The sequence below is a fragment of the Quercus robur genome, chromosome 4, assembly GCF_932294415.1.
Source record: "Quercus robur chromosome 4, dhQueRobu3.1, whole genome shotgun sequence".
NCBI lineage: Eukaryota > Viridiplantae > Streptophyta > Magnoliopsida > Fagales > Fagaceae > Quercus > Quercus robur.
In genome coordinates this window covers 42,292,247-42,319,572 of record NC_065537.1, presented here as the reverse complement: position 1 = coordinate 42,319,572, position 27,326 = coordinate 42,292,247, and the positions used below count along the sequence as shown (strand labels likewise).

The following is a 27,326-nucleotide window of genomic DNA, read 5'->3' as shown; positions in this document are numbered from 1 at the left end:
AATATACCCAAAATATAGAGACTAAAAATATATTTTCACCTACAAAATATCTGTAGGCCTGTTTCTAAAAAAAAAAAAAAAAAAAAAAAATCTATAACATAGTTAAAGGGAATAAAGAATACACCATCTATAAGCCACATGCGTGACATGACCATTTGAATGGATAAAAAGTGAACACAAATTTTGCATTGAGATTCACAGCCTGATAAAACAGAGAAAAAGAAAAAGTGGGGGAGAAGGAAGTTTCTAGGAACTTGTTTTAGAAGTAAAAGAAGGAGAAGAAGTTCATGAGGTAGGATCAGAGATATGAGAAGAAGCAGCGGCTGAACCCACTGTGATTATGACAGGTGTTTATTTTGGACACATGACAGGTCTTGTTTGGGATAGTAAAATAAGATAGGGTTTAAGATCCGGACGTGGATGTTCTTATGCACACAAAATATCTATAGACCTGTTTCTTAAAAAAAAACAAAAAAAAAAAAAAATCTATAGGCTATAGATGGCCTATTACATAGTTAAAGGAAATAAAAATTACACCACCTATAGGCCACGTAAGGGACATGACCATTTGGATGTATAAAAAGTGAACTTGAAGACTTGTCTTTTTCACTTTCCATCACCGACCACAAATTTCAAAATTTTGCATTGAGATTCACAGCCGGATAAAACAGAGAATAAGAAAAAGTGGGGTAGAAGGAAGTTGCTAGGAACTTGCTAGAAGTAAAAGAAGGAGAAGAAGTTCACGAGGTAGCATCAGAGATATGAGAAGAAGCACCAGCTAGACCCACTGTGATTATGACAGGTGTTTATTTTGGACACATGTCATGATTATAGTGGATTCAGTGAATTAGAGGCACTGTATAGAAGCGTGTCTTACAAATAAAAACAATTTTTCAATTTTTTTTTTTAATTTCAAAGAATGAAAAATGTGAATTTACTCATTTAGTACCTGAATGTAGGAGGAGTTGACAGGCAAAAGAGGAAAGAGAATTTGCTCTCTTGTTCTTTGTATAAATACCTCTTTCGGTGTCCATTAGGAGCCACCGAAGACTTCTTTTCTTCTCTCATATTGCACACCTGGTGAAAATTATCTTTCTTTCATCAATTTCCCAATCAAACGCACTTGTTTTAACCTTTCAAATTTAGAGCTCTCAACTCATCCGTGAATCTCCACTCAAACTGCACCTGTTTACTTATCTTTCATAATTCTCATTTCATCTTCATCCAAAAAAACCCCACAAAAAAAAAAAAAAAAAAAAAAATCCCATTTCATCACATCTTTAATCTTTCTTACCTTCTCCTCTTTCTGCATCTTCTCAATCTTTAGTTAACATATCATACCTATGGCTAACCTCACCAATTTTTCTACTCGCAAACAGGAATATGATATATTCTTGAGTTTTAGAGGTGAAGATACCCGTAATAAATTTGTAAGCCATTTATATGAAGCTTTGTGTAACGCAGGCTTTTACACCTTCATTGATAATAACCTTCAAAGAGGAGAAATAGTTTCAGAACAACTTTTCAAAACAATTGAAATGTCCAAGATTTCAATTGTTGTACTTTCTGAAAACTATGCATCTTCTACTTGGTGTTTGGATGAACTTGACTATATTCTCAAATGTAAGAAAGATGGCCAGTTCGTGTTGCCGGTTTTTTACGAAGTGGAACCGTCGGAAGTACGTAAACAAGAGCAAAAGTTTGGAGACAACTTAAGTAAACATGAAGAAAAATTCAAGGATAAGGTGCAAAATTGGAAAGCAGCTCTAAATGAAGTTGGTCATTTGTCTGGATGCCATTACAAAGGGTACGTATTTTATAATAGGCTCATTCTTTAATGAATTTAAGAAAGTATTTTATTTTGATAATGTCTTCTACTACTGAGGTAGTTTAATCAAGTAAGTTAATTTCGTACCGTACCGTATCGGCCGGTACCGCCGGAATTTGCTGTACCGATGCTTAGGCCGGTACAGAAATGCTCTTGTTTCGTTAAGGTTTAAATACCGGCCGTACCGGAGCCGTTTCGGGCATACCGGGATAAATACCGGGTTTCGGCCGGAAAATAGATGCCGGGCGAAACAAAAAAAACTCAGAAAACCCCCCAAATTTCAAGATCCATCTCCTCACAAAAAAATACTTCTCAAATATTTGAATAATACTTCTCAATTCTTTTTGTTACTATCGATTACATTTTCACATCACATTTGCTAAAATTTGTCTATTTTATGTTTTTCATACTCCATATATAATCTTACCCTTGGATGTGTTTTGCACAGTTTGGCACATATCTTTTAGTGTTTTGTTGTTTTGTTTCCCATTTTTAAACTAATTTTTTTGTTTTCATTTTTATTAAGCTCTGGTATAGTAGGTTTGACTAAAACAAACATACCATCGTATATGTCTTTATACTATATAGAGTTAGATCAGTAAGTATAAAATGAAAAAAAAAAAAAAAAGAAATCTTTTAGTGTGGCAATGGATTAATTAAAGGAAATTATGCTAGCATGAATTTCTTAAATAATCCAATAGAAATACGAGAAGTACAAAGAGAAGAATATATATCTTGATTGGAATGATTTTTCATTTCCTAGAAGTATATTTATTTTGTTTAATAGTTTTCTGTTTGTTTCTATTTTACATTTTACCAATTGTTTTGTTTTTTCAATTGTTTCAATTGTTTTATATTTTATATTCCAAATGTTTATTTTTTTATTTTTTTATTTATTTATTTTTTTTTTTTTGTGTTGATGATGAATTATAGATATCAATTATTCACCTCTTCCAATTGTAATAGCATAAATGATCATCAAAATTCCTGTAATTGTTGTTTGAAATATTATCTTATGCAACATTTTATTCACCACTTGAGTGTGAATCTAAATTTTGGTTTACAAATGATGCAATTAAAAGAAGGGGAAAAAAATAAATAAAAGAGTGGGATACTAGATAAATCAATGCTATGAAGCTAGCTCTGTTTATAAATAAAGTTATAAATAATATGTTTTATTTTGAATTGTGATTTTGTTGGATTTCGGATTCTGAAAGTCTTTATGGTTTTTTTTAATAATTTATTTTTGGTGTTTTGTATATTAGGGAGAGATAGTTTTCTTTCATTTGTAAATTTATTAAATACATTTTATATGTTTTGGATATTAGGAAGAAAAAATTTTGATTTTGAGAAAGGTTGTTTTGAAAAAGAATTCCATTTTATAGAATTCTATGATGATGCACAAAATTTTAGGTTTTATTTAAAGAATTAATATTTTTTTCTATTTTAGCTTCCAAGATATATATATATATATATATATGTATGTATATATATATATTATTTTATCTTTTATATGAGATTTTTATGTGTATTGTGCAGGTTAACAGCTAGTCAATTCAACCATGCAAACAATTTTTGACATTTATAATTGACACTCCAAAAAAAAATAAAAAACTGTTTTATTTTTCATATGTTTTCACCTTAAATTTTTTCAGTGAAAGTGGAAATTGTTTTTCCTGTTTTCCATCTCATGACTTTTCATATGTATTCATCACTAATAATAAAAAAAGAGCACTTTTAACTAAGGGTTTTGCTTCTTTTTTTTTTTCCAAAAAAATTAGTGCAGTATTTATTATGTTTTAACATGCCCTATGGCAGTCAAATTTTGCATAAAAGTACTAAATGATAGAAACCGATACTACCCAACCTTAGTATCACTGCCTAAGACTTTAATTAAATATTTAGGGGCCTATTATAAATTAATTTGCTTAAATTAAGTGTCCGTTTTCAAACAACTTATTTAGCTAAAATTTAAAACTTTTTATTGAAAGTACGGTAGATAAAGCTAAAAATTAGATGAAATAGTATAGTAAGACTCATAAATAGTACCAAAAAGTGCAATGTGACTTATGAATAATCGCAAAAATAAGTTGAATAGTAACAAAAATAAGCTAAATTGTAAAAAAAAAAACTGACTTTTTTAGCCAATACCAAACACAACCTAAGATTTAAAAATATGAAAAAAATGTCTATAATAAAAGCAATTATGAAACTACGCCCTTCTAGCTATGATAGAGTAATTAATTTTCAATTACATACTTTAAAGGGGGCGTTTGATTCATCATGATGTTATATTACACCGTAATATTACATTATTATAATCTTATATTAATGTAATCTTAATACAAAAATACAACATTACATTATTTAGGAATGTGATTAAATTAAGGTGATGTGATATGTTTTATAATTTTAGATTATGGTAATGTTAGAAAAAAATAAAATAAACCAAAAATATTAATGTCACATCACATCATAGCGAACTAAGTGCCCCCTAAGTATTTCCGGCCCATTCAGCAAAAATCCATGGATATAGCCCATCTTCTGAAACTTAGCCATGTCTTTTTATTGAACGTAATCATAGGAAAAAAGTATCTCACATTGCAAAATGATGAAACTTGTTCCGGTCTCTCACATCCAAAAAAAAGAACTCTATCGAATACTTCAATATCAGCTTTGTTTGGTAGCCAGATTTTAAGAAAAATCTTGTTTGACAACTTGATTTTTTTTATTTTGTTTAACACAAGGTTAAGATGCAAAAAGATCCTTGTCTTTGAGTTAGTTTTAAACTAATCTATGTGCTATCAATTTTGTATTATTGATCCTTGAGATTTAAAAGTTATTCAAAGAGGGAGAGAGATAATCCCAAGTCCCCATAGTTCCTCTTTCTATGATGTTAGGTTTTGAAAGTGCTGAATTCCTTGTGAAACATTCTTCCTCGTACATGTAAGCATAGATAAAAACCGTAATAAAGTTTTTAATTGAGCAAGAGCTCTCTAGGGGTCATCATCAACCTTTAGTCCTTCAAGATTAAATACCACAATCTTACACAATTCAAGATTTTCTAAATGGAAAATGCTAACAAATACCCTTAGGGCATTGGTTAATAATTCATTTAAAGAAAGTTTTTATGGGAAAAGAAAAAAAAAAAATTAATGTTTTGACAGGTTTTTTTCATTTCCCATAAAAGTGGTGTCAAAATTTTTCTAAAATGGATTGTTAACTAATGCCCTAAGGGTACTCATTAGTATGATCCTTAATAAATTTGGGTGCCACAAGATGCATTTGGATGAAAATAATTTACGAGAGATGGGCCTTAATTCATCAAATGAGTCAGTATACTAAATGTCTGTCATCTCATCCTAAAATTCATCACTACTGATCCTTCCAATTAATGATATCATGAACAATTTTCAACTTTCAAAATAAGAAGCAGTAAATCCAAACCAGAGCTTGGAAAGTTAAAAATTGATATATCAATTTAAAAAGCAAAAAAACAAGAAGAGAAAACCTTTTAGATATTTTCAATTTTCATTTTCTGATTCCAGTGACACTTTTTTAATTGAAAAATTACACTGACCTTCCCTCTTGTTTAGATGCACAAACCTCCCTTATTTTTCCTCTGTAATTCACTATAGAAACAAAAGGGGCAAAGCTCGTCTGTGAGTTGATTTATAGTTGTGAAGGTTGTGCCATTTGAAATTGATTTGTGGGATTTTTTTATTTCTCCATTTGGGTTCCTGTGTGTACATTTGGCATAACTCCAAACGTTTTCAGTTTTTTTTACCCCCCTGGTGTGTTCAAAGTTGGAGCAAAAAATAAATTTTTTGGCATAGGAAGTCTTGTAGCAGTAGGAGTGTAGATTAACATTTAATGTTAAATAAGTCTTATCTAAGTGGTAGGATTATAGATTTGCGTAAAATTAGTTATATCACTTATCACTTGGCCAAGGTGGAGCTACATGCTTAAGTGGGGGCTAAAATCCTCCCAAAAATTTTAAAATATCTTTTTTTTTACTATATATGCAAATATTTAACATTTTAATAATTAGCCTACAAAAATGGGACTTAGCGGTGACAAATATTTGAGTAAGTCCAATGATACTCTTAAAAAAATTATTCAATTGTTCTAGCAGTTACAGAGAATGTTTTTTTTTTTTCCCTCACATTCACTTTTTATCGTAAAATGTGTTTTTGTGTCTATTAATGTTTTGGATTATTCATGTCATTGAATACTTCATTAGTTCAATTGAAAATTTTTTACTCACTTTGGTAGACAATTTGGTGACTTATATTAAAAATGGAAATATTAAGGATTTATTATGGAGGATACTAATTTATGTGTGTGAATAGATGTTTGTGTTTGTGCATGTGTATAGAAGTTTGTATAGACTAATAAATTAGTCTCACAAGTTGTCCCCAAAAAAAATTTATGGCTACAATCCTACACTTTTGCGCTAAATGAGGCAGTCTATGAGAGTTACATAATATAGAAATTCTTTTATTATTTCAAAAAAAAAAAAGAAAGATATTAGTATATACTAGATTAGATGTGTGAGTTGTAGGTTTCAATTAGCTCAACTGATAAAGTTTCTGATAGTTGAATAAGAGATCTGTGGTTCAATCCCCATCTACACCCAAAAATTAATTAGTGTTTTGGTCTGATGATAAAGAGTACCATCAGGAGTGGATGTGCAGAAATTAGACATCTTAAATTTATGACAACATCTTAAATTTAATATGTTTTCATATTTATATTTCCAACTAGTTGAACTTATGTCTCTTATGCTGCACCATTGGGAGTAGACACCATAATTGAAACTCTCTCAAAAAAAAAAAAAAAAAAAAAAAAGGAAAAGAAAAGATTAGATGTGTGAGCTGCAGTGCATAGATTAGACATCTTAAATTTAGTATATTTTCATATTTATATTTCCAACTAGTTGAACTTATGTCTCTTATGCTTTGTCAATGGCAGCGGTTCGGAAACTAAATTTATCCAAGAAATTATTGAAGAGATTTCAACATTCAAAATAATGGGAAAACTCTTATATGTTGCCAAATACTCTGTTGGAGTAAATTCTCGTGCCAAGGATGTAGAATCTCTTATAGATATTAAGTCGAATGATGTACGTATGGTAGGAATTCATGGTCTTGGGGGAATAGGTAAGACTACAATCGCAAAAGCTGTTTATAACAACATTGTTGATAATTTTGAAAGAAGCTGCTTTTTAGAAAATGTTAGAGAAAATTCAAGGACAGATGATGGCACAATTAAGCTACAAGAGAAAATTCTTTCTAAAATCTTACCAAACCAACATTTGAAGGTGAACAATGTATCCGAAGGAATTAATGTGATAAAGGAAAGGCTTCGTAGTAAAAGGGTTCTTTTGGTTCTTGATGATGTGAATGAATCAAAACAAATAGAAAATTTTCTTGGAAAACATGATTGGTTGGTATCAGGAAGTAGAGTCATTATAACAACAAGAGATAAACACTTGCTAACTACTCCTGGAAAAGTTTGTACAACTAAAAATTATGAGGTCAAGGAATTAGACAATCATGAAGCTCTTGAACTCTTTAGTCAATATGCTTTCCAAAAAGTCGAGCCCGATGAAGAATATTCTGAACTTACAAATCAAGTCTTGTATTATGCCAAAGGTCTTCCATTAGCTCTAGAAATAATAGGTTCTAATTTGTGTGGGGAAACAAAACCTATATGGGAAAGTACACTACGTAAATATGAAAAATATCCCGATGAAAGAATTAATAAAATACTTGAGGTAAGTTATGATGGATTGGAAGAAAACGAAAAGAATATATTTCTTGATATTTCATGTTTCTTCAAGGGAAGGTCTAAAGATTTTGTCGAAAATATACTAGACAAGTGCAATTTATATCCAAAGTCTGGTATTCCAATACTTGTTCATAAATCCCTCATAACTATTGATCGATATGGCAAATTGTCGTTGCATGACTTGATACAACAAATGGGTATGAAAATTGTTCAGCAGGAATCGTCAAATAATCCCAGAAAACGTAGCAGGTTATGCAATTATGAGGATGCTATTCAAGTACTACTTGGAAATAAGGTATAATTTCTTCTTCTTCTTCTTCTTCTTTTTCTTTCCCAAGGAAGAAGTAATAATTTTTCCCTTTGATATGGTTTCTTTTTAACATTGCACAAAAAAAAAAAAAAAAAAAAAAAAATCCAATTAGTTTTGGTAAATTCTATTGTGATATTTGGGTTTCTTAATGTTTATCCAACCAGGGCTCTGATTATATTCGTGGTATAATGCTGTATTCACCTACTCCAGTGAAAGTGCGATTACACCCTGAAGCTTTCAAAATGATGGAAAATCTCATATTTCTTATGGTTGATAATGTTGAAATTTCTGAAGCACTTACATATCTCCCTAGTGGACTAAGGCTTCTTGAATGGCCAAAATATCCTTTTGACTTTCCATCCAACTATTGCCCTCAACAACTTGTTGCACTCGAGATGCGGGGAAGTTGCATTAGATTGAAGAAGATATTTAAGGAGGTATCAATGTTTAATTGTATTTTTGAATTTTGATTTCTTTAAATATTAATTTAGAATTTCAGGAAAATAATAATTTTCTTTTTTTCCCCCTTACAGGAGTATTTGTATGAAAATATAAAAAGTATTAATTTGAGGGGGTGTGAATTCATTAGAAAACTTCCTGGTTTTCGCGCGCCAAACTTAGAGACATTGAAATTGGGTGGTTGTGTAAATTTAACTGAGGTCCATGACAACATTGGATTACTTGATAAGCTTAAAGGTTGGGAACTTGATGGTTGCAAAAAGCTCAAAATTCTTCCCAGCAAGCTCAATTTGAAATCTCTTAAGTATTTAACTCTAGATGGCTGCAAAAGGCTTAAAAAGTTCCCCCAGATTCATCCAGAAATGAAATGTTTGAAGAACTTAACATTAAGTTTGAGTCGTACTCGTATTAGCAAATTGCCCTCATCACTAAAGTATCTCACCAGTGGGCTTTCGGATTTATCCCTACGTGGGGTTCAAAATCTAGATCTCAGCTTTGCGCAATATGGGTTTAAGAGCTTGACAGATCTAGATCTCGGCAGTTTTGATGGAAATATGGTTGATTTATATATTTGGTTGAGGCCCGATTACTTCCCGGTATTGGATACTCTAGAGCTACGTAATGAAACCAGTAGGCCCAATACTTTTCATCTACCTGTACTTCAAAACCTAGATCTCAGCTTTTTGCAATATGGGTTTAAGAGTTTGACAGATCTAGATCTAAGCTATTTTGATAGAAATACGGTTGATTTAAATATTTGGTTGAAGCCCAATCACTTCCCGGTATTGGAAGATCTAAATCTAAGTTACTCCAATGTGGTGACCGTAACTGAAAGCATTACCAAATTTACTAGATTACAATTTCTTGATCTAACTAATTGCAAGCAGCTTCAGGAAATTCCAAGGCTTCCACAATCTATAGTAAAACTGGAAGCACGGGGGTGCCGTTCGTTGGATCTACAATCATCACGGAGATTATTAGATCAGGTCTCTTTCTATCTCTCAATTATTGTTACTTTTCTCAATTACGTATGATGAGATTTTCTAAATTTCAATTTCTTGTATTGTATTTGCCAATGCAAGCAGTGTGGGGAATTTCTAGGGATTATACCAAGAAGCAATGTATTCTTTGACCATGATTGTGGAATTCTAATACCAGGAGATAAGATTCCAATGTGGTTCAAATCGAACCATCATCAGAGTGTTGGAAATTCCATATCATTCTTGGTTGGACCTGAAATTCCAAAATTTGGTGTCTTTATTGCTCTTCAAGGGATGAATTCATATGGATCAGTAACGTGTCAGTTGAAGGTTCTCATCAATGGTGAGGCAGAAGACGACAGTGACTTAGACGACGCAAGTACCTTTTATTCACCCATGGAAGATACGTGTGATCATCTGTGGTTTATTTGTGTATCTCGTGGGTTATATTATGAATCACATCCATCTGGAGTGAATCACATTGAAGTTGTACGTGAAGTTGTTCAGTGTCATCCATCAGATGATAACACTGACTGCATAAAATGGATGGGGGTCCATGTAGAATGCATTTGTTGTCGCCCATTAGAAATCAGAGACGGGTCTCTCCTCCAATGGATCTAACATATTTGGGATTTACAGATGGATTTGATTTGGGTTCATCTTCAGTGACCCAGATTTTGGATAGCACTTGTGAGTCTTCCTCAGTTCTGGATGACACTGAACAACTACCTTTGCCACCGGTTTCCTCCACTTCTTATTGTTCAGATTTAGATCATGGGGTTTCCAACAGTGGAGGACATTCCAGGCGTGCCAGAATCCGACTGCGACGGCAAATAAGAATTCGACTCCAACCCCTTCCATGTGGCAAGACTGGGCTAAAGATAAAGCTTCTCTTAACACTTGCTATTTTCGTCATCCTTTTTCAATCTCTTCTTCTTCTTCTTCTTCTTCATTTTGCAAACATCACATAATTATGATTTAAGAGAAGAGAATATCCTTGAAGACACACTGCCACCTTTCTCTACTAAGGTTTGCCTCCTTCAGTTACATATATAGGTGCCTCTCTCTTTCTATCTCTCTCTCTCTTCACTCATTGGGAAATCATGAATTTAATTGTAATTATAAATTATAAAATAAGTATTAATTTCTTTTATTCATTTATTGTAATGCAGTTACCTGGACTTGCTGCTGTTGTGGTAATTGGAGGCCCCAAGATCCTTTTCCACCTTGTAATGTTTTTTGCTTAGCTTAGCATCAATCAAGTGCCAAGTAAGGTTACCTTCAATGTTTTGGAATAGCTCAATACCTCTGTTGTTGATAGTAAGGCCCGATTTCTCCCTTTCTTGGTTTTATGTTTGGGTTATGTACCATATCCTTACATTTTCAATTTGGCTTTTGTTTTTCATGTTCCATTTTTTTTTTGTTGCTTTCGTGAATGCATATATTAATATAGAAATGTACTAGAATCTATATGACGGTTTTTATAACATATATTTGCTATGTATGCTGAATCTATATATTATTACTTTCTGACCGAAAAATGAAATGCTTGAGTTCAATTTGAATGAAGATTCAAGATGATATTAAGGTTATATGTAGAAGTCGGGTGAGCCATAAATCAACTTGAAGGAATAGACTTTATAAGATTCTTGTTAATTACAATCTTCAGGTTTTGATATATGAACGTGGAGAGAAGGAATAGAGAATCACTATATTATGTTGCAAAGAAAGCTATCCTGATTTCATTTACCATTATTATTATTATTCTTTTTAACAAGAGTTGGTGACTTTAGTGCGTTATTGCTTAATTTCCTTAAATGTTTGATTTCATTTAAGAAATAATTGCATTTTCCCTTCTAATTAAAGAATAATAGATAATGCATTGAGCCATGTTATGAGTAATACGTAGTGAGATTAATTCATATTTAGAAGAAAATGCTGAACTTTGCAGTTCTGCTGAAAATCAGCTTGAACTAGATTTCCTAAAGTGAAGTAGTTGAAATTGATATTGCATTCATATATTATTCCTAACATTCCCTTATTTTGTTTTCTTGATCAGGGAAACATTCCACATGAGATAGGCTATTTAAATGATTAAGCTGAAATGTTATGTGTCTTATGCAGGAGCTACCTTGCGAGTAGGAATCATTAAGTGGTATATAGCATGCATTAAGTGGTTATGTATGAAGGGTAAAATTTTTTTACAGGTCATATGCAAACTTGCTTGGTCTATAATGGTTTCTTATGTTTGGCTTCAAAGAAATGCTCCTGTATTCAATGGCAATGTCAAATCTAAGGTGATTATTCTCCTTATGATTAGAAGAGACATTAAGGCCTAGGTTGAATTTGTGAAGAGGGAAAATTTTGTTACCAAATAGTCTTTATATTAATTGGGGTGAATTTCTCTATTTTTGATGATAGCCACAATTGTAGGGTTCTTGTTTGATTATTTGCAAGTTCAGTTTAGTTGCTATTTAGTTTGATGCTTGCTCTATTTGTTATGCTATTTGTATGGTTTGTTACCCGAATACATTCATTCATTCATAAAAAATTATGCTTATCTATAATTCTCCTTAACCTTTTTTGCTTACTTCTTTTCTAATGCCAAACAAACTACAATGAAAGTGTGCATCCAAACATGAAATGCTTGCAGACAAACTATTAATCTTCTAACTAATTCGTATAAAGAACATTTTTTTATTGATTCCATTGCTCCTCCTATGCTTACTATTCTTCTCCATATTTTTATCTTTTCTAATTTAGTTTTATTGTTGAGAACTTCTAGATTTGGATAGAATGTGTAAGAAAATGTAAATTTTGAGAAATGGCCTGCAACAATTTAGGTCCATATCCTTTGCAAGTTAAAAACCAGATGTGATTAAGATTTTTATGTTCTGTACAATTTTTTGTTTTTTATTTTTCAATTTGTATCATTTTTTTCTATGTATCCTATTTTTATGATATAAAATTTAATGTTAAATAGATTTAGATGTTTCAGGTTCAATTCTTAGAGACCACAATACCTTAGATCTATAAATGCAAGATGAATCAAGTAATGCTTACTGTGATAAATTCTTGAAAGGTCCTATCAGTCTAAAGGACTATTTTTGTTTTTTCTTTTCGGTTTTAGTTTGTCTTGTTCAAGGGAGTTCAAAACCGCTGAGGCATCACTGTACAAAAGCTGTTTTGCAGATCCCCTGCTTTAGTGATGTTCTGGTGAATATTCAGGAATGGGAGAATCAGCACAAAGTACATACTCTACTTCTCTTTTTTGGATGGGAACATACATACTTTGAAAATCTCTTTAACCAATTTTGCCTTCCATTTTATAGCACCTGATAGCTACAAAACCCATACCTCTTTACCCTTTTTGGTGCTCAAATCAACTTCAACACTTAAGAAGGAGACATGTTGGATTGTAAGGTGAAAAGTAAGCTCCTATGCTATGGCATAAACTAAAATTTTATTATTCAGTCAATTATGATTTAGAAATTTAATTCTATTTATAGAAATTATTTGTTTTAAATCTTTGTTTGTTTGTATGTTTGACTAAGATTGTGGAGCAACTATTACAAAGGACTATAGGCTATAGCTATGTTAAGGTCATCAAGATGTTACACTTCTACAGCTAAAAAGGTTGGTAACTTATTTGCATTATGTTCTAGAAGGCATCTTTTGAAGTACTAAAAATAAGTTCACCTTTTGAATTCAAATATTAAGACAATAATTTGATTCTTTTAAACCAAAAAGATATTTGTTCTGCTTGAAAAGTGCCAACTAATTATGTTAAGAGATTTTCCGTTGTTCCATTATTTTGGACAAGATAAACGAAATTCTCGTAACTTATGAACCCTGTCTAGTGAGAAAAAGATATTTAAAACATAAGACCTATGATATGCCTTGTAGGTGTTCTCTTCCTTAATTTTCTTGGCCAAAAATTGAGATGGGTGTTTGTTGAGATTTTGATTTTTCTGGTGATATTTCATTATTTTTAACCTGATAAACCCAAGCTAGGTCTTACTAGAAAAGTACTGACTTAATAAAGTTTCAATATTAGCTACTCAAGCAACTAATTGGTGGAAATCTGGGAGAGGTTGCCAAAGGAAGATGATTTCCAGTTGAAATAATTGGGATTACTAAGTTTGTTTATGACTAAATGCATTGGGATCTATTCTTTTAGAAGCTAAATGGATAGTGGGAATTGGGAACTCTCTTCCTATCAACCCTAACTTTTGGCCTAAAGTAAGATCCCATGTGTTTTGGAGAATAGATATTTCAAGGGTGTGTAATTTTGTTGATCAAGTAGCATCACAATGGAATAGCACATTGGTGATGTTATTATTTGCACATGATGTAACCAAATCTATTGTTAAGAAGCCTCCTAGGTTGGGAGTTGCAAATAAATTGATTGGTCCCATGAATTTGTCATTTCTCTTTAGAGTCATGCAAGTCTATTTGCTTCTCTATAGTGAATGCTCCGATGGAAGAAGTAGAACTCAGATATAGTTCTCAGATGTGGGTTGCCTTCTGAGAGTTAAACTACCTTTCAAAGTCCTTACTTTTTGTATTAAAACTATTAAATGATAGTCTTCCTATGAGAAGGGAGTTTGCTAAGACGAGTTTTATCAATGATGCTTCTTTTCCTTTCTGTGCTACAATAGAGGAGTCCTTGGACTACCTACTTATTACCTGTGAATTACATAGTCAATTCAGAATTGGGTTGCTATTTGGTTGGATAGAGTGTACAAAGCACAAGATGTGTTATCATTTCACTTTCATCTTTGCCAACACTCTCTGGCCTATTGGATCCATAGAAACGAAGTGCTCCATGAAGCAATAAGTGTTAATGTTAGTAAAGTCCTGAGTCCCCCATTCCCATTGTTACCTGTTTGCTATTTGTAGAGATGCAGCAATCACATGGAAACAGGGATCCTATAAACTGTTTGTTATAATTTACAAGCACTAATCATGACTGAAGGGAGTAAAAGCAATAGAAATCAATTGAGGAGTGCTGCACTTCTTAGTAGAGATTAAATTGGGAAAACCTTTTTGAATTGTTTTTACCTATAATGTGCTCCACAATGCTACAGTTGTTTGTTTGGCTATTAGTGAAGCACTACTTTTATAAAGGTAAGGTGAAGGGTGAGGTTGTGAGTTTAAGATTATGGGTACATGTAGTGAAGCACTACTCTTTTTTTTTTAATAAAAAAAGGAGTAAAATGGAGGGTGAAGCTATGGGTTATAAGACCAACCAAGTGCACATGTAAATTACTAATAAAGAGAATTATCTGTAGATGTATTAATTGAATTTTCACCATGTATATATGTGTGTGTGTGTGTGTGTGTGGTGAAACTTTCATTTTGGTGTATCAACCGTCTATTAAAGTGTAAAGTTGTGTTCGTAATTAGTACCAAGACACCATATTTTTAGTTTAAGATGTAAATTTTGTCATTGATATCCCTCTTCTTTATCCTCACTATTCTTATTCAGGACTAGCAGCTATTGATCATTATACTAAGTTTTGTAATCTATGTCTGTCTTGTAGCTTTTTGCCACAACAGAAAATTTCTTGGCAGTATGGCATGTGAACAGATGTTGAAGGTGTGAATCTCTTTCTTTCTCTCTTTCATTATATGTCTATACGATAACATGAAACCTGTAGAGAATTTGGTAAATATAAATTATTGTTGGATGCTTCATTGGTCAAATGGGTTGCATCTGCCCTCATGGTTCAAGTTTTTGTCATTACAGTGCAGTTGTATATATATATATGTGTGTGTGTGTGTGTGTGTGTGTGTGTGTGTGTTAATGTCGAAGGAAACTTTGCCCACATTTTATTGTGAACTTATATCTTTTAACCACGGTTGAGATAATAGACTCAACACCTAGCAAATGCATGTGTAACTTACCGATCAAAAAATAAAGAATGTATATTTAAAAGATGCAATATTTTCTTTGTATTATGAGCAACCATCAATTCTTTGAAGTTCTTGATGCAACTATGGGAATCTATTTCTTTTTAATAAATGAACATAACTTTAATTAAAGAAGGTAGAAACAATCTACAGAAAGAAATAGAGAAACAACCTGGCCCAAACCAGAAGCCACTTAGGACTACCTAATGCTATCAAACACAGAGGAGAGGGCCATGCCTTAAACTACACAAACATCTAATTGGAGTAGTATTCTTGATGCTTTTATGCAAAAACAACCTATCTGGCATTATTCCTAAAAGCTTGGGATTTAGATGATTTACTGTGAGGTTCTGGAAAAAAGTCTAACCAGTCAAGCTACTGTGGCAACTATGATATGATAGTGTTGATAGATGGACGTGGAAAATAGTGATCCAAATATTAGTGTATAAATCTTTTAGGGGATTTTATGTGAAAAAATATCTTACCTTTGATCTATTGAGAAAACCCTTGTTATCTTCATCAAAGAATTTATTTAATTTTTTGGATAAGCCTGTCAAAGATTATTTAATTGGAATGCTTTTAAACAAATTCATTTGAAGATGTGTTTAAAACTGTTGTTTACCTGTGATTGACAAAATAATATTTTCTTGAATAATCTTGTTCTATTCAAAATTTTGGTGGCAACTTGGCCAAGGGATGGGGCTGTAGTTTAAAGCTTTGAACACCCCAGTATTCTTTTTGGCTGTATAAAAAGCTCAAATAATCCCCAAATGAGTGTTTGTTTACTTGTCACTTGTTATGATATAGGAAAAAATCAAAATTTGATACCATGAAAATTGAAAAATGGAAACACAATAACGATCACCTAGGTGTCAGCAACCAGGGTTGTTTGGAGTGAACACCAAATGAGATAGAAGACCTAGGAGTAAGCAACTAGGATTGGCAGGAGTCAACACTAGACCATTGAAAAATTTCCAAGAGAAATTTATATTAATCAAGCAAATTGTAACTTGTCTCCAAAGATGTAAAATATAGATTACTATGACAAAAACATAATTCTATATGACTTATGAAACCCTAATTCTAATTGATTTGGGAAATCCCAATAAAATGATTTATAAAAATAACCTTGACTCTAGGAAATAAATAAAACCAATTAACTTCTAAGACTTAAAATAAAACAAAATTGACTTCCAAAATTAAATAAAACTGAATTAAAATAAATATTTCTTTATGCTTTATGCACCATGATCTTACCTTGAGATATGGTGCAAATTATTGTTACGAGTACATATGCATTTATGATTGCTTTGAAAGCCAATGAAAATTACATATGCGTTTATGATTGCTTTGAAGACCAATGAAAAGTACATTCATTCATTAGGAATTAACATTTGGCTTTGCAATAGAATTTGCAACCAACACAAGGTTTATAATTTGGACTTCTGCTTATTGTTTTTTTTGTATTGAATCTGAACAACTCACAATTTTTTCTTATAGCTTGTTTAGATGATTGACTCTGTAATTGATCCTTGTAAATGACCAATTTTATTATCATTTTTTTCTTATAAGCATGCTAATTTGTCTTTTCAAATGCTAATACTAAGGGTCATTTATCGCTTTTTGATCCTTTGCACATTAACTATTTTGAGGGAATATCACATACCTATCAATAATTTAGTGGGATCAAGGTGACTGTATTTAATTGAGAGCGTCTATGTGTATATTTGATTTCAATGTTTGAATCTTTCAGGTACCAAGAGAGAAAGTGCAATTAAAGGAACCAATTTTAGTAGTTTGAAGAGTTACTTTGCTGATTTGTAGATGGAAGGTGGTGTAGGTCTTTTAGCAGTTCAAAGAATTTCTTTGTTGATTAGTTTCAACATAATTCTAATACAAAACTTTTCACTTCAGATTTCTTTGGTAATCCTATCCATGACCTTCATTTGACATCTTGATGACAGAGTATTGTTTACCATGCCATTTACATGGTGGTCTTGGTTGATCTTTTTTGGGAGGATTATGATGTATTTATTTTTGATGGATCACTTTTCTTTTGGTGTGTCCATGGGTGGAAGATTATAAAGTATTTAAGTTTTCTTTGTAATGTGTTCTGTCTCTCTTTTTGTATTTAATATCTTTTCCCTAGGAGGACCTGGCAAGGATCATACGGCATTTAATTTTGGTGTATCATGTTTTTATTTTTAATTTCTTTTCTTCTGTTTTTGGACTTCTCCCTCCCATTTGTATATGAAATGACGTAAGTTGAAGGCTGTTGGAGAAAGTTTAATGAGATAATACCTGATTATGGCAAAATTGCATTGTTTATTCTTCTGGTTCAAGAATAAAGTTGATATAATCTTTATTCCATAATATAATGTCCTTGAAATGGTTATCGTTAATGACTTAGTTGGATGTTTATTATTATCATTATGATTGATGGAAAAACATATCTGATGGAAGAGAGTGATTAAACCAATCACATGGGGTACTTTTACAGTTTTATACTGCCATTCATAGGCAAAAAAATTTATTCCCATATTTATATATAGCTATAGATTTCGATGCCTTTCTTCCATGTAGATTTTGAATTTCTATCCAGAACCAAAGGTAAGAGATTCTTGATGTTCAATGTTTAGTATCATTAGCTTTACAGCACCGGTCAAATTTACCATCAAAATATATGGTAGGTAGTAGGCTATTAGCAGTATTTCCCTTTAAGCCTCTATCCCTATCTGTCTTCGACGAAGACTGGGTTTTTCATTATCGGCAATTTCTCCACATAGCTTAGCAGTGCCTTGTGGTGGACGGTAAAAATTTTGAAATGGCATTGACTTTGTGGGATGGTGGCTGGGTTTGATGTTCTTAGCTTAGGGGGTGGAGATGCCAATTGGGGCTTCAAAGTGGACATAGATTTTGGGTCTGCCAGAGTGTGTACCGAAGTGATATGGTGACAACATTCACTCACTTCGCTAGACTACTTCGTGTGCTAATTGAAGTCATTGGTTTTGCATGGGGAAATATGAAGCCTAAACGTTGCTGTCTCACTGTTATTTCCAATGTTGCTGATATGAAGCTATTATATATTTGATAATAACAGAATCAAAAGAGCCCACTAATGTCTACAAGGAGATTCTTCCATAAGATGAGGATTTCTGCTTAAAAATTGAATGTTCAGATAATGTAGATATAAAACGATCATGAAAAATGTATTTTTCTTCTGTTTTTTTTTTTTTTTTTTTTTTGGTTACTTCATTCTCCTAGTATGAAGTAACCTTATTTAATAAAATATTTCTTAACCTTATTTAATAAAATATTTCTTACTTAAAATAGAAAATGAAAAATATAGATCTCTAAAAGATCCTTATTATTTTATAGAACATATTGACATTTTTTTTTTTTTTTTTTTTTGGAGACAAGGCGGCCAAGTGTAGTTTTAATGTTATATTATTGGGAGAGAGAGAGACTACTGAACAGAGGAGGTGCTGTTGATGGAGGTTGGAGGGATACCAGTCGTTCAAAGTTCTGTTGAAGACAACTGCTTGATGTTGACGGCAGTGAAATTTAAAGTTGGGCTGTGAGCAGTTTGGTAATGTATTTTAAACAACAGTTTTTAATGTTTAAACAACATTATACATATTTCTACATTTTTTCGTCCACACATATTTCCAAAAAATACAAACAACATTACTAGAACAACATTACCAAACGGGCCTAATGATTTGAAATCCCATGTTTATGAAGGCCTACATTTGGAATAAGCCATTTACCAAAAATTCATCAATTTCGAACCAAGATGAGGTTACCAATCTTCAATTCCAAGTCTCAGTTACATACTAAAAGCTCCAATTGTATTCAAAACAACAAAATCCTCAAAACAAATTCAGTATAAATCCTAATTTTACAAAACTATTAAATTCAACAAAACCAATGAAAATTGAGCTTACAATACTTCAAATTATGAAAGATGAAAGTTCTGGTTCTATTTGTCACTGATGGCTATCCCCAAATGACAGAAGGCACCATCCGTAGTAGAGTTCATGATGACCCGGCCTTTTGGATCTTTCCAAAATTGAAAATTGAAAAGTGGAAGTGGCTAGTTTTTCTTTGGAACCTGACCTCCTCTGCCATTCGATCAGCAATGAGATCAAACCGCCATGTGATGGGAAGTGGAAGCCGCTAGTTTTTCATTTCTTTTACCTTTTCAGCCAGAAGCAAGCAAGCCATTGAGCACTCATTTACTCCATCATATGGGCACAAGAGAGAAAATGTTGACACAAATGTAACAAACTTACATTCACTCTACATTTGTCTACAATCAAATTAGATGTTCACTGTCCCATTAAAACGGTTTTTAGTTCACCTTAACATTGTAAGGTCAATTAAGCTCCTTCATAACTAGAAAGCAAGCACAAAATGAAATACACATCTATTTGATGAACACTAACATGATGGAATAGTGAACTTTAAACAGGTGACTGGACGTCTATATCTAGTAACTAGAAAGTTAGAAGTCTCAACGCTAGATCTAAATAAAGAATAAAGAAAGTAGAAACAAGTACAAGAAAAGTGACAGAGATGCAGCCTACATTGCCATCGTAGAAAGAGAGTCAGGCTCCCGACCATGCACCCTGAAGCGATAGACGCATGTATGGGAAGGGCTTCCGTGGTTGGATGTGAAGTCAAGCCTAACTGTGTCAACAATGCCAGAGCCCGCTGAGTCCAACACATTGAAGGTTTGAGCATTGCTCTTTTCAAGGTCATAAGTAAACTCGGTTAAAAGAAACATCTGCTCAGTTTCAACTGCCATGTCCATATTATGCCCTTGCAGCCATCCAGAGACCCTGCAGTCCTTTGGAGCACTGGATCTGTCATATGCAACACTCTGTTCCAAAATAAATTTTCAAGTGAATCAATTGTTAGCACAATTTGAAAAAGGGGAGCAATCAAGAGAAAAAGAGAGAACAGAATATGATACCAAATGATGTTGCAGTTTATTAAGTGTAATGAGGATGCAAAAGAAAAACAAATTGGAAATGCAGGCAAGTAATGAAATGGCCTCGCACAAAGGCTTTCCTCATACAAAGAGTTATTGAAGCAATGCAGAAATCCAGCAAGTACAAACTCAAGAAGAACCGATAATGGGAATAAAACATAACATATGCAATCTTAGTAGTCAATTCTTCTAATCTTTGTAAGGCAAAAAATAGGTATACAAGAATAAGCACAAATTACAGTGAATTTTTTTTTTTTTTAAATTCATTATAGAAGGTGCACTTTTAACTTCTCTTGTATCTTAATCCCTCAGGTCCATAAATCTCGAATATACATTCAAAAAATAAAACGGGTCAGTATAGATAAGGCAAGTAACAAAACAGAAAAAAGGCTCAAATGAATCTCAACACAACAGTTTAATAAATACAACCTGCAAAGTAGAACTATACCTTATACACATGTCCCCTCATCTAGATGGTGCAAAATAATACCATGAAATGCACAAATTCTGATTTTTTTTAGATACTTCAGCCAACATTTCATTAAAAACAAGAGTACACAGAATAATCCCCAAAACAGACCAGGAAAGGAACCTAAACAGGGGCACATCCCAGTCCAAAGCTTGATGTGTCTTTTGCAGAACCTAATAGGCCATTCACAAGAAGTGATTGATAATCAAAACTGCTAATTTTTATCCCCTATTGATAAGTTACACATGCACTCATGGTCTTGAATCCACACCCTCATTAATCTAACAAAACCTGAAATAAATCAAATTAGAACAAACCACTATTTTGGTCCCAGACTTACGTGGAGGCAAAACTATTGAACTATTCTTAACAGGCATCCAACAAAAACTCAGGAGTGAGAAAATGGAACAGTCAGCCATAAAGAAAGAAAGGAATGGAATCCCTCTAGTCAGGGAAACTACAATGTATAATACTAGTGGCATGTTACCAAAAAGCGCTCATGCCAAGCCCAAAGGCTGCTCTCCATTTGACATCTTAAAACATATGAAGGAATCAAATTAACATCCTCCCAATAGACTGGCAATAAAAAAATTTCTAAAACGGCAGTTTTAAATAACAAATCAAAATTTCCAAACAACTCTGAAGATTCAGAAACTAGCAATTATATATATATATAAGAAGAAGAAGAAGAAGAAGAAGAAGAAGATATAATCAATCAATGAACAAAACTTGGATAGTAGGATAAAATCAAAACTGCTAGTTTTTTTTTTTTTTTTGGGAGGGGGGCCAAATCCACCAATGAACAAAACTTTTTTTTGATAAGTAAATAATACTTCATTGAATAAAAACAAAGAGAACACAAGGAACTAGAGCACATAGGCAGTGTACTAAGGACGTAACAAAAAGAAACCACAATGCATGAAAATTACAACAATCAAGCAAATCAGCCAAAGAAACAAAAGAAAAAACACCCAAAGCATTTGTCCACTCAAATAAGGTCTAGAGGAAAGATAGCTTCAAATCATGAATAGATCTCTCACTTCCTTCAAAAGTACAAGCATTCCTTTCAAGTAAAATACCCCACATAAGAAAATAAGACAATGAGGGATCATGGCCCATATCACTGCAGATCTATGCTTGTTGAATTTGTGAAACCAGGTGGCCAAAAGTTCCACCACCCCCCATTGAACCCCGAATAATGGAAACACCAAATTCCACAGTTCTCTAGCTATAGAGCAGTGCATAATTAAATGATCAATAGTTTCTTCACCTCTCTTACACATGCAATACAAGTCAACTACAACAACTTGACACCTCCTCAAATTATCAATAGTTAAAATCCTTCCCAAAGCAGCAGTCCAAAGGAAGAAACTAACCTTGGTTGGCACTTTCAACTTCCATATGGTTTTCCAAGGAAAAGGGGGTTGAGTGGTAGACCGTAAGACCCTATAATAGGATCTAACTTAAAACATGAAAAATCTGCTTGTGAGATGGTTTCTAGCAAAGCTGATCCATTTCATTACTTCTCATTGAACCAGAATGAAAAATATAAAAAAGATGCAACTGATTCCAACTCCCAATCTTGTGCTGGTCAAACAAAGCTAATATTCCAGTGATAACTATCCCCTAATAGAGATAACAAATCTGCTACTGACACATCCCTAAAACAAACATAAGCATCCCAACCCTTCCTAATACTCTTCCAAAGGCAAAATTCATAAGGCTCCTGTACAGAATTGGAGCACCAACCGCCCCACATACTACCATATTTAGCATCCACCACTGTCCTCCACAAAGCATCCCTCTCCATTGCAAACCTCCACAGCCATTTACCAAGCAAAGCTTGATTAAATAGGCTCAAGTCACGAATGCCTAGACCCCCATTTTGGATTGGTTCACAGACCGTCCTCCAACTATTTTAAATTGTCTTCATCTCCGTTTTCCATTCCATTAACTATTCCTCCGAACCCATTTGAAATCATTTCCATGCTCTTTTTCTCACATTACATGAATTTGTCCTCCAAAACATCATTTTTTCTAGTAAAATGATTTTATTAAATCCTTCTATATGCCATGCACATTGTGAGATGGTGATGCAAACAGTAAAGAGTTCAAGAAAATACAAGTTTATAAATTTATATATCAAATTATTCAAGAATTGTGATCTAGTTTAGATGGGGGCCCTTCTTGGCACATTTCATAGGCTAAATAGTAATCACTGCATCTTATATAATTCCTTATGTTAGAAAGTTTCTGGTTCATTTATAAGAAACTTTTACTAGAACAGGGATAGTTTGGAAAATTCTTAATTTTCTGGAATGGGTTGCAATGGACTGTACTGGAGGGTTTATTGTTCTTTGTGCCTTGTTCTATTTACTGTTCTGGCACCAAACAAACATCAAATTCATTCAAGATCCACTCTTTTAATTCATTAACATTACCTAAGATCTTAAACATCAAACCCTATTTAAGAACCCTTCAAGATCTCCAAAAAAGAAATCCTAATTAAGCACCGAATTTCTAAAGATCCTACATCAAAACTGGTACCAAAGTCCATTAAGACTTCTGCCCTACATCAGAGGGCTGCAATTTTCTTCATTTCAGAGATCCTATATGTCTCTCTCTCTACCATTCTCCCTCAAGTGTCTTTTTTCCCCATTGTCTCTTATGTCTCTCCACTTTCCATTTTCTATGCTCTCACATTTGAATGAGGTTTTCTTAGGTCAAAAGCTGACTCAATTTAAATTTTAGTATATATCATTTTGACTAATTACTACTTCAGATTTTCTTTCCCTATATGGTCATATATTCCAAAAGGTTATTGTTGCCCTAACCGAGTAGGGAAGATACCAACTTCAACAAACCAACTCAATCATTCTGTTCACCCACTAAATTACTACAGATTAACTCCAAATTATAAACCACCAACTGCCAAAACCATATGCACCATTAAATCACATTATCAAAAATGTAAAATACTAACCCCGCCACATTTAACTATGCAATTGGTGACAATTAACTGTACATGAGTTCGCTATGTTTTCAACGACTGCTAAGCCTCATAAGTCACACCACAAGAAGAACCTCAAAACATATAACTCTAACCCAAGATTCTTCTTTCTCCAGGCCTTTGCCTTCCCCAACCAAAATTAAACAGAATGATCCAAAATCATCAACTAAAAGATGCTTTCTCATAAATCATTCCCCCGCCCCTCTAAAAAAAAAAATCTAGCAAATATCATGTAAATTTAAAAACTTTCAGGAAATAAAAGCTCACAAGTGCATACTTAACCAGGTGAGCTGGGGCAAAAGTTCACCTGTGCAACATCTCAGTCTAAAAATTATTCGAACCTCAAAATATGTACATCAGCTTCCAACCCTTATATTAAGCTTCCATGCAATTACAACTCTAAAAAAGGCTAAAATTCCATGTCTTCTTCCTTAAAAATTACTCCATCTTATGTAAAAATAATATTATGTAAAAGAAGAAAGAAGATATGGTTCAAATACAGGATGTGGACCAAATCACTCCTAAAAAAATAGTTACAATTTCATATTTAAAAACTAAATTTACAAAATAAAGAAAAGACAATGAGGAAATGTTTCCCAAGCAGACATCCAATCATACAAGGACCTTTCCAATGATGATATTACACGACTAGGACTTTCACTTCCAACAAGCATTCTCCTATTTCTTTCTTGCCAAATTGTCCACACAACACCCAAGGGGACAAACTTTCAAATTATTGAAATTCTATAACAGAATCTCCCTTGCTAACACTCCAGCATCTCAATTATAGTCTTGGGAATCAGGCAAAATATCCCAAACAATACACACACAAAATACTAGATATCAATAGCCATTTGACATTCCAACAAGCATTCTCCTATTTCTTTCTTGCCAAATTTTCCACAACACCCAAGGGGACAACCTTTCAAATGATTGAAATTCTATGACGACAGAAACTTCCTTGCTAACACTCCAGCATCTCAATTATAATCTTGAGAATCACACAAAATATCCCAAAAATACACACAAAATTCTAGATATCAATAGCCATTTGACAATGGAATAACAAGTGCTCAAATGATTCCACACTCTTCTTGCACATGCAACACCAATTAATAATAATGATATGTCATTTCAGAGATTGTCCAATGTCATTATTTTCCCCAATGCTGTTGTCCTTGCAAAAACCTTACTTGGTAACCTTAAGACCAAAATGCTCCACCAAGGAAATGAAGATACAACAGTGACCCACATAATATTGTAATAGAAAGAAACTTCAAATCATCCACTTTCTGTTGCTCTCCAAGATATCTTCAAGTCAGGCTTTCAAGTATGTCTTCACTTCCCACCCTGCCTTGGGCATAAGTAATAATAGAATACCCCAAATTCCACCCCAATCCATAGTTAATATTATTGCTAATTACTAATCTGATTCCAAGTAAACGGGAATATATAGCATACCACCCACTAAATTGAGGACACGTCCTTCCCAAAAATCAATTTGAGCTTCAAAGGACCCCAGATTTCATAGTTTAAAAATGCTCCCCACTCTTAGGGAAACAGTACACTGTTGCCACTTTTTTTTTTCCTCTCTCTCTCTCTTTTTTTTTTTTGTTTTTTTTTTGGGCGTTTTTTTTTTTTTTTGGGCGTTTCGTAACTATGAATTGTCACTAACTAATGAAGATAATAAATCCTTAGTCTCACAGAAAGAGAACCCAGGAACAAACTAGGTAACTTCAGACACAATACTTCAGTTTCTGCCAAAAATCTTACTTTCAGGCATACATTGTTCAAAATAAAAGGTGCAAAAATGAATGCAAACATGATCTAGCATAATTATAATTTATCCATTTGCTTTTCATGCATAAAAATAATTTTTCACAACCATCCCACCAAATCTTTCAAAGTATAAAACATCCTTATCAAACATTTCAGAACTAAATTCAATATCCACCACTACTATCCATAAAAGATCAAATCTTCAGCTTCCTAAAGACACAGAAAAGTACAAGTCTAAACTATCCGATCCATAGGTCTATTGTCAATTCAACATCTCATAATACACTCAAATTCAACAAAATAACACAAATGCACATAATTCAAAAACAAATTCAACAACATCAATAGCAAAAGCAAAGAGCATAATAAGCATCACCTGAGCAACATGCTCCAAAGTAACAGCCTCAGGAACAATACCCGTCCGCAGCTTAATCTGCACGAAACCACTGCTACCACTCAACGCAAAGCACTGCCCAGGCTCTCCAAAACTCGGTCTCAACATCTTATCCGCATTGTTAGGAACCATACTTCTACCACCTTTCAAGAACCAATTCCCTCCTTTCCCAGCAGAAAACGGCTCCGAATGCTTCACCACCGACCCTCCTCCCGTCGCCAGTGCATAATCCACACAGCCTAACCCATCCGCCGCGTGTTTCTCTATCTCTCTCTCGATCATTTCCCTTGCATACGCTCTTATCTCATCCAAACTCCCTTCACCATCGCCTCCATACTCTTTACTCCTCGCTGTTTTCAAGTCCTCATATATCTTCTCGAATTCCTCCTTCGATAACCATTCCACTGACTTCGACTTCAATTCTGATACAGATTTCTCTAAATTCTCACTCTTCGCTTCCAATTCTTTCAAAATTCCGCTTCTGTCTTCAATTTTCTCTGCGATTTCTTTCTTTAACCCTCCGATCTCGTTGTCGATTTTCCGATCAACAACTTCGACTTGAACTTGCATCATCTTCGCCGTCTTTTTGAGAAACGCTTCCATTTCAGCGATCCGTCCCTCGAATTCCATGTGCGTTCTAACAAACGCGTTTCCGTTCCCGCTTTCATCGAGATTCGGCTTCAAAGCGAGTCGGTAAACGAGTTGAGCCAACCCGGCGAGCACAACGAAGAGAACCAAGTTCTTAGCCAAAATTCGAGCAATCGTAACCCATCGCGACTGTACCTGTTCGGGTCGGGTCGCGCCAACCTTGGTCCGACCCCGACGAACGGTCACGTTCGGGTTGTTCGGCGCTACGGACGACGATTTCTTCGCCAGGTCCTTCTCGCCGCCGCGAATGGAGTGGTGGCTTAGATCTTTGGAGTGCTTTTCGACGGCCGTGGCTTGCGGCGGAGTGGCTTCGTTTGTGGCGGTGGTGCCGAGCAATTCGATGTTGGTAGTTTTTTCCGACACCACCACAGGACGGCGTCGAGCCGCCGGGTTCGCCGTTATAGAGACGGTCGAAGCCGACATTTGATTTTGAAATTTTGGTACTCAAAATTTCAACTTTCCAATAAAATCCAGAAAGAGAGAGAGAGAGAGAGAGAGAGAGAAATGATGAGTGAGTATTTATTATTATAGTAAGTGAAAACTATGTATATATTTATGTAGTTGAAGTAAACTAATAATAGAGAAAAGTGAAGATTGATTGATTATTGAATTGGGAGAGAGGGAATTCCAAAAAATAAAAAAATAAAAAAACCGACGCGACCTTTGGAGGGCTTTTGCTGATTTTTTTAAAATAAAAAAACTCAAAACCTAAAAAGGACAGAGAGAGGGGTGAGTCACACACTC

At 33.6% G+C, this 27,326-nt stretch overlaps 2 protein-coding genes across 2 annotated transcripts; one reads left to right on the top strand and one right to left on the bottom strand.

Moving 5' to 3' along the window:
• The first annotated feature begins 1,343 nt into the window (after positions 1-1,343).
• LOC126721859 (disease resistance protein RUN1-like) lies at positions 1,344-17,602 on the top strand. The gene is made up of 12 exons (XM_050424935.1): positions 1,344-1,807; positions 6,803-7,916; positions 8,096-8,368; positions 8,465-9,376; positions 9,476-10,426; positions 10,543-10,690; positions 11,495-11,667; positions 12,501-12,619; positions 12,703-12,800; positions 12,925-13,006; positions 14,917-14,972; positions 17,040-17,602. The coding sequence occupies exons 1-5, from the start codon at positions 1,344-1,346 to the stop codon at positions 9,989-9,991; spliced, it is 3,279 nt and encodes a 1,092-aa protein (XP_050280892.1). The 3' UTR covers positions 9,992-10,426; positions 10,543-10,690; positions 11,495-11,667; positions 12,501-12,619; positions 12,703-12,800; positions 12,925-13,006; positions 14,917-14,972; positions 17,040-17,602.
• Positions 17,603-19,070: 1,468 nt separating this feature from the next.
• Positions 19,071-27,125, bottom strand: LOC126721858 (SUN domain-containing protein 1-like). The gene is made up of 2 exons (XM_050424933.1): positions 25,917-27,125; positions 19,071-20,171 (listed from the first exon to the last, which is right to left on the bottom strand). Exons 1-2 carry the CDS (start codon positions 27,003-27,005, stop codon positions 19,872-19,874), a joined length of 1,389 nt encoding a protein of 462 aa, XP_050280890.1. The 5' UTR covers positions 27,006-27,125; the 3' UTR covers positions 19,071-19,871.
• Positions 27,126-27,326: the final 201 nt, after the last annotated feature.

What these genes read in the sequence shown, in the direction of transcription:
- LOC126721858 (XM_050424933.1), bottom strand. Translation starts at nt 27,005, where the DNA reads ATGTCGGCTTCGACCGTCTCTATAACGGCGAACCCGGCGGCTCGACGC. An exon ending in CTTTGGAGCATGTTGCTCAG is followed by an intron (nt 20,172 to 25,916) that starts GTGATGCTTATT and finishes ATTTTGGAACAG; the next exon opens with AGTGTTGCATATGACAGATC.
- LOC126721859 (XM_050424935.1), top strand. Translation starts at nt 1,344, where the DNA reads ATGGCTAACCTCACCAATTTTTCTACTCGCAAACAGGAATATGATATA. An exon ending in AAGTACTACTTGGAAATAAG is followed by an intron (nt 7,917 to 8,095) that starts GTATAATTTCTT and finishes TTATCCAACCAG; the next exon opens with GGCTCTGATTATATTCGTGG. An exon ending in TGAAGAAGATATTTAAGGAG is followed by an intron (nt 8,369 to 8,464) that starts GTATCAATGTTT and finishes TCCCCCTTACAG; the next exon opens with GAGTATTTGTATGAAAATAT.